Here is a 12,008-nt window from a genome sequence, read left to right as displayed (position 1 = left end):
CATCCTTCTTCATATAAGGCCAAAAATATCCCTGCGATATCAATCTATGGGTTGTGGTTCGACTCGTTGAGTGACTTCCACAATCTCCTTCATGTACCTCGGCCAACACTTCTTGCATCAACTGTGGCCCTATGCATCTCAATAGTGGTCCGCTGAAACTCTTCCTGTACAAATCCCCATCTAATAGAACATATCTCTGACTGACTTGCCCATCTTTTGTCTCTCCTTGGTATTCTCTATCTCTGCTCCCATAAGAAAAGTTTTAATAGGCGTCATCCATCCTGCCTCCTTTTCAATGGTGAGACACACACCCTCAGTTTCTGATGTACTAGGCCTACTCAAAATTCTTACTTCAATAGAACGACCCTCTGTTCCTGGAAGCACAGCGGCCACAAATGCTAACGCGTCAGCATGTCTGTTTTCACCGCGGCCCAAATGGGCAAACTGAATCCTTTTGAACTTGCTGGCTTTTCGTTATAGAACCTCTAAATATCGTGCCATCCTTGGACAACGCGCCATAAACCCCCCATTCATCTGACAAATAACCAAGTTAGAATCAGAGAACACCGATAGCTCGCTTACTCCCAGATCCTGTGCCAAATTTAAACCTGCTATCACTGCTTCATATTCAGACTCATTATTGGAAGCCGCGAATCCCAGTTTCATTGACAACTCCAACCTTGTGTTGTCAGGAGTCACCAAAACCACGCCAATCCCATTTCTGGTATCTGTAGCTGATCCATCCGCGAATACTCTCCATCCATTGCGTATATCCCAGGGGTCCAAGGGATCATGTCTAGATTCTTCCTCCTGATCCATGACCATTTCCTCTCCCCAAGTGGGATCCTCGGCTGGAAATTATGCTAGGAACTCCGCCATGGCTTGAGCTTTTTCCGCTGTTCTAATCTGATATTGGATTTTGTAACAACTAAGCATCACTGCCCATTTCAGCATTCTGCCTGACTTTTCTGCCTTCAACACTTGCTTGAGGGGCAGATTTGTTATGACTACCACTGAGTGTGCCTCGAAATAGGGTTTCAATTTTAATGCAGAGAAAATCAATGCTAAGGCATACTTCTCAATTCTACTGTATCGCGTCTCAGCGGCTAGCATGGTTTTACTCTGAAAGTAAACTGGCTTCTCTATCTTTTCTACAACACGCACGGAGATCGAAAGCTATCGCGTGCTCAAAACCCTCAAATAAAGATATAATCTCTCTCCTTCCTTTGGCCGCGATAGCAAAGGGGCTTTCCCTAAATAAACCTTCAACTCCTGAAAGGCTTCCTTACATTCAGTGGTCCATCGAAAATCTGGCGTTTTTCTCAACAAACGATACAACGGTCTGCATTTGTCCGATGATTTAGATATAAATCTGTTCAATGCTGCGACTCTTCCTGCCAACCGTTGCACTTCTTTTACATTCTGAGGGGACGCCATCTCAACTAGGGATCTAATCTGCTCGGGATTGGCCTCTATTCCACGGTACGTGACTATGTAACCCAAGAACTTCCCCGAAGATACCCAGAATGTGCATTTCTCTGGGTTCAGTTTCAGACTATGCTTCCGGAGTATGTAAAAGGTTTCTTGGAGACCCTTCAAATGTTCCTCTTCCGACATGCTTTTTTCCACCATATCATCAATATATATTTCCATGCCCTTCCTAATCTTGTCTTCGAACATTTTTTCCCCCAACCGCTGAAATGTAGCCCCCGCATTCTTCAAACCAAAAGGCATTCTTGTATAACAATAAGTACCTCCTTCCACCACGAATGTAGTCTTTTCTTGATCTGGGCCAAACATCGCGACCTGGTTATATCCCATGGACGAATCCATGAAAGAGAACACTTTGAAACCAGCGGTTCTATCTACTAACTCATCCACTAGCGGCATAGGATAACAGTCTTTAGGGCACTCTTTATTTACGTCTGTAAAGTCAACACACATTCGGACCTTGCCGTTCTTTTTTGGAACCGCGACCACGTTGGACAGCCATTCCGTACATTCTACATCCCTGATTATCCCCGCATCCCTAAGTCGTATAACTTCCTCGCGAATCCCTTCCGCGTATTTGGGTCTTACGCTTCTCATCTTAAATCTTTTACAGGCTTCGCACCTTCCTTCATATGCAAGTGATGGCAAGCGAACTCTGGATCTATCCCTGTGATATCTTCAATCGCCCATGCAAATATGTCAGCATTCTCGGTTAATAATTATGCCAGTTTGATTTTCCATTCCTTTGGCAAGTCCGACCCGACCGAAGTAAACTTCTCTTCCTCTCCCACCCCCAGGTTCACGATCTCAATCTCATCCAGAGTTTTCGGTCTCTGAGGAGACTCGCATCCTTCAGTCAAGTCCGCCTTCTGTAATTGCTACGCTTCTCCCTTATCATTCGTCGGTTTTTCAACCCCTATTCCACGAACCATACTTTTGACCGTCACTTGGCGTATATTCTGCGCGGCGACTTGATCCCCCCTTATTTCGTACACCCCGCAGGGAAGCGGATCACCTGATAATAGGTCGACGGAATAGCCTTCATTTCATGAATCCATATTCTCCCTAGAATGGCATTATATTAGGACCCAGTATCTACCACCATAAACCTGGTGAATACCGTCGTCGGACCTGCTGTTACTGGCAACGTTACCTCCCCCATAGGCTTTGTCATGCTACCATTGAAGCCATACAAATTAGTCTGAGAAACCTTCAACTGATCCCTATCTATGTTCATCTCTTCCATGGCCCCTATAAACAACATGTCTACCGAACTTCCGCAGTCTATCAACACTCGCTTCACTAGATAATTACCCATTGCTATGGTAATCACCAAAGCATCCTCATGTGGCGAAATCACTGATTCCAAGTCTTTCGGAGTGAACATTATGTTTCTTTCAGTAATCGCGGTTCCTAAAACTAACCGTGTCATGCTTGCCACCTCATTTACCTGTTGTAAGCTCGCTGTCCTTCTTATCTTGTCACGGTGGGCATTCCTCCCGAGTGTCTCTCCACTATAAATGACATTTATTGTTCCCAAGATCCTAGCGGGAGCCTGCCCTCTCTCCGCATGACGAACCTCCGCGACATACTCTCTAAGCATCCCCTTCTCAATCATTCTTTCCACCAGTCACTTCAAAGCATAACATTCGTTAGTGGCGTGGTTCCTAATCTGATGATAGGCACAAAAAGGTTTCCCCTCAATCTCTCCAGGTGTATTCCGCGGTCCTTCATAATGCTGCAACCCCTTGATAAGTGGCAAGATTTCCTCTAATGGCCTATTAAAAGGTGTTTGTTCTATCTCACGGTACGACTTTCTTTCGCGAATATCTCTCCTGTTCCTATCTCCCATTCTGTCGGGTCCACGCCTTTCCCCTCTGTTGGATCCCCCTTCTCTCTCTTCTCCTTTTCCCCTATCTCTTCTATCATCTTTATCCACCGCCTGCATTGCCTTCCCCGATCTCTTTTGTTCCCTCGCATTTCTTTGCATTATGTCCTCGTACCGAATATATTTTTGTACCTTTGGGTACAGAGCGTGCAGAGTGGTGATTTCGATTTTGGACACCGATTCATGGACCCTAGTCCCCTGTTTCAAGCCGTGCTGAAATGCAATGACTGCTGTATGCTCCTCCAGACTCTCTACCCTCAGGGTCTCTTCTTTGAATCTGCACAGAAACTCCCTTAATGACTCCGCTGACCTCTGTTTGATGTTAAATAATGTCGCGATATCCACTACCCTCCATTTCTGGTGGATGAAATGGTCCACGAATGCACGCTCTAGCTCTTCAAATCTACTGATGCTCCGCAAAGATAAGCGGTAATACCAATCCGAGGCGCCCCCCCTTAAGGCTTGCAGGGAACATCATGCAACGCAGTCCATCATACTTATTTTCCTGCCACAATGGCATCTGTTGTCTAAAATGATGCAAATGATCAGTTGGGTCGCCCTTCCCATCATACCTTTCAAATCTTGGTTAACTGCATGAATCTCTTAGGTACCTCTGAATTCCAGATTGAATCCGCCAGTGGATTCTTATTGAGGTTAGCAACCTCTTTTTGAGCGGCACTTTGGTTCCCTTTTTCAGCCGCACGGTTCATTTCTCTATCTTTCTCGATCATGACCTGTACTACTTCCGGTAAGTGATGCCCTCTCATATCTACTCCCCGAGACCGGTATACCTCATTTTCCCCTTCCATCTCACTGCCCCGACGATCCCCATGTTCCATGTCATCTTGTACGGTGTCTCTTTCCTTTCTCAACTCGTCGTTCTCGTTTCTTAACCTGACTATTTCTTCTTGCATAAGTCTGGTGGCGTCTGCTGCCACATCAAATATGTCTTCCTCTCCACCCACCTCTCTTTCTTCACTCACTTCTTCCTCTACTACCTCTCGAATAATTTCTTTTCTAGGTCTTCCTACCCCGTTTTTGGTTATGGTGGCCATTTTATCTCGCTCTTCCCCATAGACGGCGCCAAAATGTATACTCAAAAAATTACAATTTCTCTCTTTTTCTTCGACCTCTTTTCTCCTCTCTCTCCTCTTTTTATACTCTCCTTTTTTCCTAACTCCCTCTCTCATCAGGTTCATTCATCTCCACTCCATCCCTCTCCCTCTAGCTCTCCACCTGTCCCACTCCCTATATGACAGTTCTAGGTAGGGTTCTCTTGGACTTGATCCATTGCATCGGTTTTCTTCTTCAATATCTTTTCACGACCTTTTTGTACCTCTGACTCCACATGTCATCAATAGATCATATACATCTTCCATTTAGACTTGGGGGGCACTGAGTTATCGGTTGAAAATGGTTTATGCGACCCGGCTATGTCGTTTGGAGCAATTAGAACATGAAAAACAATGCTCTATGTAAAGCTCATGGTGATATTGAACAAGAGCAACTAATGACAACATCTTTATTGAGGAAAGCTAGAATCCTTCAATTTCCTTGGACAGACATATGAATTGACACTGAATGAGCTTGAGAACTGCAAGGAGATAAGGAGATGGTCACTTCTTCGGTTCCTCCAATAAGAATCACTGCTCAAAATAAAACTAAGCATGTGCAATTTTACCCCATTAAATTTTGTTGACACCTCATTGTTGCCGGTTCCAAATAACAACAACGCTTACAACCCAGTAATTTGAAGTGACATCGGATGATTAACAGCTTCAAACTTCTTTTCATGAGCAATCAAAACTGCAATAGTTGCATGAGTTAATTTACTAGATTAAAAGTACCGACAAGAATCAAAATAGAAAAAAATGGATCTATCAGGAATTTTAGCACTTCCTTTACAGATGATCTTGAACTAGTTCTGGCATGCGTCCCAAAGGATATAGAAGCGGAGCTTCCTTACAACCTAATTATGAGTACTTAACAGGGTATGAATATCTTTAGAGAGACTTTAAATTGCGAAAATAGATCACTCTTCACCTGCATCCCGTCAGAAACATTAACAAGGAAAAACATAAGTGATCGGGTTTGTAAATTTGTTGGCTTTGAGTTGCGTAGAGTGCGTGGCCATATGGCGATAGGTCTGAACTCTGAAGCACAAAGAGAAGAAGAAGGGTATGGAAAACCGGTTACCCGACTTTATTTTAAGTTGGGTTTTTTTTAGTGGGAGGTGTATGAGATTCTATGTAGTGCCCAACACAATTGCAGACCCAAGTTAATTCTCAGACGACCTGGAAGCCGCATCATTAATTCTCAGACGACTTGTTGAGGCCGCCCAAAGCCCAAAATTCATATATGCTTTGGAGCGACTCATGGTGTCGCATCACCTAAAATTCCAATAGTGGCAGCATTGATTTGGAGCAATTTCCGCAGGCATAGTGGGATCGTTTGGTAGTATTTGTGTAATCTTGGTTGTTTGGCACAAAATTTTCCAAAAATCATTAGATTGTTTTTACTTATTTTAATCTTGAAATCTAAATTCAAATCTAATTAAACTGATGAATAAATTTCAAATCCAAATTCGACTACACATACAATTTGAACAAAATTACATCAATTGAAAAACACATACAAATAAAAAAAAACACAATTATATCAATTGAAAAAAGACAAGCAAAAACTTGATTTTATTATATGGGATAATCATTGTACTACTCCTCAATTTCATTAGTTCAACCAACTAAAAATTAACAAAAAAAAAAAAAAAAAAATTACTTCAAAATGTTGTTCATCATTAAGTGTGGTGGACGACTTTTGATTTTTGAGGGTTGAGAGAAAGAATGAGTAAATTAATGGGTTGAGCTTTGAGAGATGGAAGGAAAGAGAGTTGGGTATGTGGTGTAGGGAAAGGGCAATAGGAGATTGCAATATGATTACCATTGATGTAGTTGGGGGTAGGTGCCCGTAGTGAGTTTTTTTTTCCTCAGGATGCATCCTAATGTTAGGTGCCACAAATTTAGTAAATGTGTGAACCATTGAGTATACAATTAGTTATCCAACGGTTCACATATTAGAGTTTGATGGTATTTGACTTTTTATAGGAGACTTTTGTAAAAACTATATAGTATGTATAGTTGGCAAATAGTATGGACTAGCTTATAACCTATATATAATAGGGTGATTTAGCCTTTAGACGACTCATTATTAATTGAATAATTTGCGTTTGTTCACCAATTAACCATTTATTTTCATTTGATTATATTGATTGAAAGATAATATTAACACAATAAAGAAACCAATTGAAACGAAATCAAACATAAATTTTTAGACAAATTCTAACATTTCATTTATTAGTTCAAACTTCAAACTAAACTTATATTACATCACTGTTACTGCTTCACTTCATCAACACCCAAAATGTAATGGTGAGCTTCTTGGTGAAACTGTTTATGATACCCATGGGCTTGCTGGAGATACCAATATCAGGGTGAACCTGTTTGAAAACCTTGAAGATGTAGATCATGTACGTCTCTACATTTTTCTTTGACCACTTCTTCTTTTTATTGGCTGATGCGGCTCCACCGAGCTGCTTACAGGAGCTTCTTTTTGGCTTTGGGTGTACGATCGATCAGTTAAACTAATGATTAGTGGCTGTTTTTGTTTTTTTGTTTTTTTGTTTTTTTATATCTTGTATGATTTTTAGACTTGGTTAATCATATCTTCATCATGAAATCAATTCTATCATAGAGTTACGACACGTGTTACTAGTAAACGGTCGGGATCAATAGTCATAATGGTTGTTGATTTGAAAAGAACATTGATATTTGGGCGTTGATTTGAATCATGCACATGCAAGAGTAAATGTGCCAATTCATAAAATATGGAAAGATCACTTTTAATTTTGGCCCAATTGCAAATAAATGATCAATTGGTGATCGACTACAAATTATCCAATTAAAAAGTGGCCTAAAAGTTAAATAACCCTATCTATATAATATGTATTTTTTCTTAAAAGAAATTTAGGGGATGATACAACACCCGGTTAGCCATGTTGTAGGTCCGCCCCTGACTTTTCAAACTACATTGGGTTTTCTACGTTAGAGCATCTTTAGGAGAGCTACAAAAAAAACACCAAAATTTTGAACTAAAAAAACACCAAACCAAAAAAACACCGAGCAACTTTAGGAGCAACATCAAAATTTCACCAAGCAACTACGCGGTTTTGCCAAAACCACGCCATATAGCCCACGCGGTTTTGCCAAAACCGCGCCACTAAAGCCCAACTGACAGGCTCAAGCCTACGCGGTTTTCAGAAAACTGCGCAGTGTTCAGAACATCGCGTGCTACTTCTATATAAACAACTCCAAAGCCGCGCGGTTCAGTCACTTTCACCTCTTCTCACAATTATAAAACCCTTTCCTTAGTTTAAAAAAAAAACAAAAACCTACCTAAACTCTTGAAATTTTATATAGATCATTTTGAACCTTTCGATGATGATGATTGGCAGTACACACATGAGATTGGCGATGGGGGAGAAGCACCCGAGGAAGTACAATACGGTGGGGGAGAAGACAGTGGGGGAGACGAACCCGAGGATGTCGCGCCGACTGATAGACATCCGTATGTACTGGAGTATCAGATGAATGACTTCGATTGACAATTTGCACCTGGAGAAGCACTTGATATGGAAGTTATGTCTTCTACACATGATACAAAACACGTGTCGAGTGCAGAGGCTAATACTCAGGTAATTAATTAGTTTTGATTAAATATTTTGAATATTAATTAGTTGAGTTGGACCAATTAATTATTTATCTTATACGCATTATTTTTTTCCATAATATTAGCATGTTATTGATTACCGAGTTAGATCGGCTTTACATGGTGTTAGAGAGTGGTAGAAGGTTATTAAGAGTTTGGATGAGTTTGTACATATTAGAGATAATATTTTGTATACACCTTTGGGTCTTTTGGTTGATGTAGATTATGAGAAGGCTGATTGGGCAGTGGTCATAACTTTAGTAGAAAGATGGTGGAGTAGAACTCATACATTTCATTTCCCTTGTGCGGAGTTAGGGTTCACACCACTAGACTCACTATGATTTATGGGTTAAGTATCGGTATAGGCCAACCGATACCTTTTCATACAAATTATGAGAATATGGATAGTATGCCTATGGGTTTTCCTCGTTTGGGTGCGGATGCTTATGATTCTTCTGGTATTAAGCTATCTCATATTAAGACTGCATATATGGACCTCCTCTTAGATCCTGATACACGAGCGGAGTTAGCTTTGAGTGTTCTACCTGGTAGTGAGGGTGCTGATGTATATGTTAGGGCTTTTTTGATGTTTTTTATTAGGCATGTTCTGTTTCCCAATGGTCATTCTACAGTACGACTGAGATATTATGCTTATGTATCTGATTTGCATGCTATGAGAGATTATGACCTGGGTAGCTCAGTATATGCCACATTGATAGCGGCGTTAGATAAAGCTTCACAGACATTTGGAAGCAGAAGTCCTCAGATTGCAGGATTCACAGGACTTTTAGAGATTTGGTTTCATGAGTACTTTCGAACTCTTTGTCCTAACATAGACATGATTGCTGATACTCGCCCTAGATTTGGTAGTTGGTCAGGGCCTCACTTGACACGTAACAGGGGGCAGATTAGAAATAATGTCTGTATGGCTCGTGCTCAGATTGATATTAGATCATTGTAATATATTGAGTGGAGACCTTGGCGTTTGTCTACTGCCTTTGACGATCCAGTTGTGCATCATGCTTGTGTGTTGTCACGTCACAAAGTTATTTTTGCCGCACGTGACTGTATGGTTTGGTACTGTGGCGACAGATGTTGGAGGCAGATGACTGGACATTATGGAGTTCCATGTGCTCCCATGCCAAATGTTAGTGATGCGAAGTCGTGGGATAGAACTCAAGTTCATTAAGTTCATGCCAGTGGTGATCCTTGGTCAGATGCGTCTTCTTTTGTTGTTGAGCAGACTGCTGATCAGTATTATAGATGGTGGAACCGTGTCTCCCTGGGTCCGTTGTTGCCCCCTGTTGGTCAGGCTAGCAACTTCAAGTTTGTGGGCCTGGAAGGGATGAGACGTGAGCTACGTATTCCTCATCCGCCACAGCCTGTTTACAACCCATAACCTCTGAATGCATATCATCCAGCTCCTGTGTCTGCCAGTAATCCTCAGATGTTTGCCGTGTGTGGACCTGATGGAGAAGCTACTTACATTTTCATTCCTGAGGTGCCTCGTGCTCGTTGCCATGAGTTAGAGTCGCAGATTGATCAGTATACCGCGGTGAGTTTAGTTATTTTATTTTTCTTATTAATTATATATATAATATGTACTCACAATGTATTTTCTTGGATTTTCAGGCTGAGATTCGGGAAAGATATGAGAACCAGATTTGTATGTTTCATGGGATGAGGACTGTCGTGTATCATTATAGCCAAGAAAGGGAGGAGGCATATTCTAAGAAATATCAGCAATCCCAACGTGCGTATGACGAGACTCGAAAAGCGTACGCGGATATTCAGCAGGTGTACACGCAACAACATCAATGATATGAGGAACTTCAGGCTGAGGTAGTTAACCTTCGTGCAGACAGAGAAGATCTTGATTCTCAAGTTAGGAACTTAGAGGGGCAGCTTAGGAATATCCAAATAGAGAGAGGAGAGAGATCGAGTGGTAATGGGCGTAAAAAGAGAGCTAAATAAATTTGATGTAATATGATAGGTTTTGGATCATTTTGGATATTATATGATTATATCATAATCATAGATTTTGGACTGCATAATCATAATCATAATCATAGGTTTTTAATTTCTTTAATTTTTTCGATTTTGAATCACAATTCTTAATTTCTTCAATTGCACAATTATTAATTTCTTAACTTCTATGCAAAACTCATAAATTTTCAAGTTCTATGCACCACAGTTCTTATTTTCATAAAAAGCGCACGCGGTTTTGCCAACACCGCTCCCATAGAAGCCTAAGCCCATGCAGTTTTGCCAAAACCGCGCCATAGAAGCCTATTTAGCAGCCCACGGTGTTGGAAAAACTGCATAGTTTTGGGAAAACCGCGTGAGTGATTTGATACAGCATCAAACTTGGAACCAAATATTGGCCGATTTGATGTTTTTTTGGTGTTTTCATCAACATGTAGCTCTCCTGAAGTTGAAAAAACACCAAATTGATATCACTCCTAAAAATGCTCTTAGGTATCAGTCTTGTTTTTGAAAGTGATACTGATGAATGAGTACGTTGCATTCGAGTTTGGTTTGGTGAGACAGTGGTGCAACACTAAATGGGATGTACATTAGCAATATTTCTAGAAAGAAACAAGAATAAGATCCTGATGTTTTTTCCCTATCTCTAAACCCTATGACTATCTTGAATTGCTAACAATGATCAGTATCATTTGATTTGTGATGGGTCCCGGGAATATACAGTTGTGATTCGGATAGTGGACCAAGTAGGAAACTAATGATAACAAACAGATAAGTTTCCTCGAAATAGAAGGGATGAGATGAGAGAGGATAAGGGAGACGGGTTTGGGTTCGGTTTGCTTCTTTGAAATCGGACTACGGGTGAATAGTTGACTATTCTTTAGGAAGATTTAGTGGAGCCACCTGTTTTTCTGCGTGATTTCGGAAAATGATATTGGACTAGCCATGCAGCCCGACCTGTGGCCGGCCTGTTATTCTTAAACCCATTATGTCTGGGCCTATATTTAAAGGAAGCACTTAGAAGTTTAACATATCTATATCCAATAAGTAATCCATATCCATATCTATTAACTAATACATATCCATATCTATTAACTAATATATATCCATATCCATATCCAATAACTAATACATATCAATTAACTAATCCATTGCTTTTTAGAATTTGTTTTTTTTTATCCCATGCGTACATTTGAAATAATGAAATAATGCGTAGCTTTGTTTTTTGTTTTAGCATAACACATGAAAGGACAATTTTAATTTATATTAAATTAGAGAGGAGGCCAAATTCAGGATTAGTTTGGTAAGAATGCAAGTAATTATTTTTCAAATAGAGACTATTTTAAAAACTTTGCTGATGTGGCTCACTATGAGCATCTTGGGAGAAACGGATATTAATATAGGTAGGATGAGGAGATTTCTTATTTTTTGCGTGGAAATTCTTTTTACTTTCTTCAGTGAATCCGTGTTACGTTTAGGTGGATTTCTTAATGGGCCTAAAAGTGCCACTTGAATTACTTTTTCTGTGTCTAAACTCTAAAATTTGTGTAGAATATATGCATGATATGGCTGCATAGTTTACGATTTCAGGATTGCCGGAATTCCGAAAGTTAAAAAAACTGGAATTCCGACATTATCAGACAAACTCACAAAAGTATATGGAATTTACATATTTCAAATTTCGATCCTAATACTGTTATTTCGATTTCTTAAAAACTAAAATATTCGATGGAAATCCGAGATTCCATTCGTAATCACAAAGGTGTATGGGTGGAAATTTGTTAACATTTTTTCCGTGGAAAATAACCATTTTAACTGTTTTTTTTTGTACTTTAGTATTGAAGACCAGTGTATAATATTGATAATTTTACATTGGTTA

The 12,008-nt window shown here is 40.2% G+C and overlaps 1 protein-coding gene across 1 annotated transcript; it reads right to left on the bottom strand.

The window, feature by feature from the left end:
• Positions 1-2,572: 2,572 nt before the first annotated feature.
• On the bottom strand, positions 2,573-3,109 carry LOC147517733 (uncharacterized). Its single transcript, XM_086593685.1, has one exon. The coding sequence runs from the start codon at positions 3,107-3,109 to the stop codon at positions 2,573-2,575; it is 537 nt and encodes a 178-aa protein (XP_086449811.1).
• Positions 3,110-12,008: the final 8,899 nt, after the last annotated feature.

Source organism: Coptis chinensis, chromosome 2 (genome assembly GCF_015680905.1).
Source record: "Coptis chinensis isolate HL-2020 chromosome 2, ASM1568090v1, whole genome shotgun sequence".
Lineage (NCBI taxonomy): Eukaryota > Viridiplantae > Streptophyta > Magnoliopsida > Ranunculales > Ranunculaceae > Coptis > Coptis chinensis.
This window is presented reverse-complemented; position numbering and strand designations above follow the sequence as displayed.

Excerpts from the sequence above, each read along its gene's own strand:
- LOC147517733 (XM_086593685.1), bottom strand. The coding sequence starts at position 3,109 with ATGATTGAGAAGGGGATGCTTAGAGAGTATGTCGCGGAGGTTCGTCAT.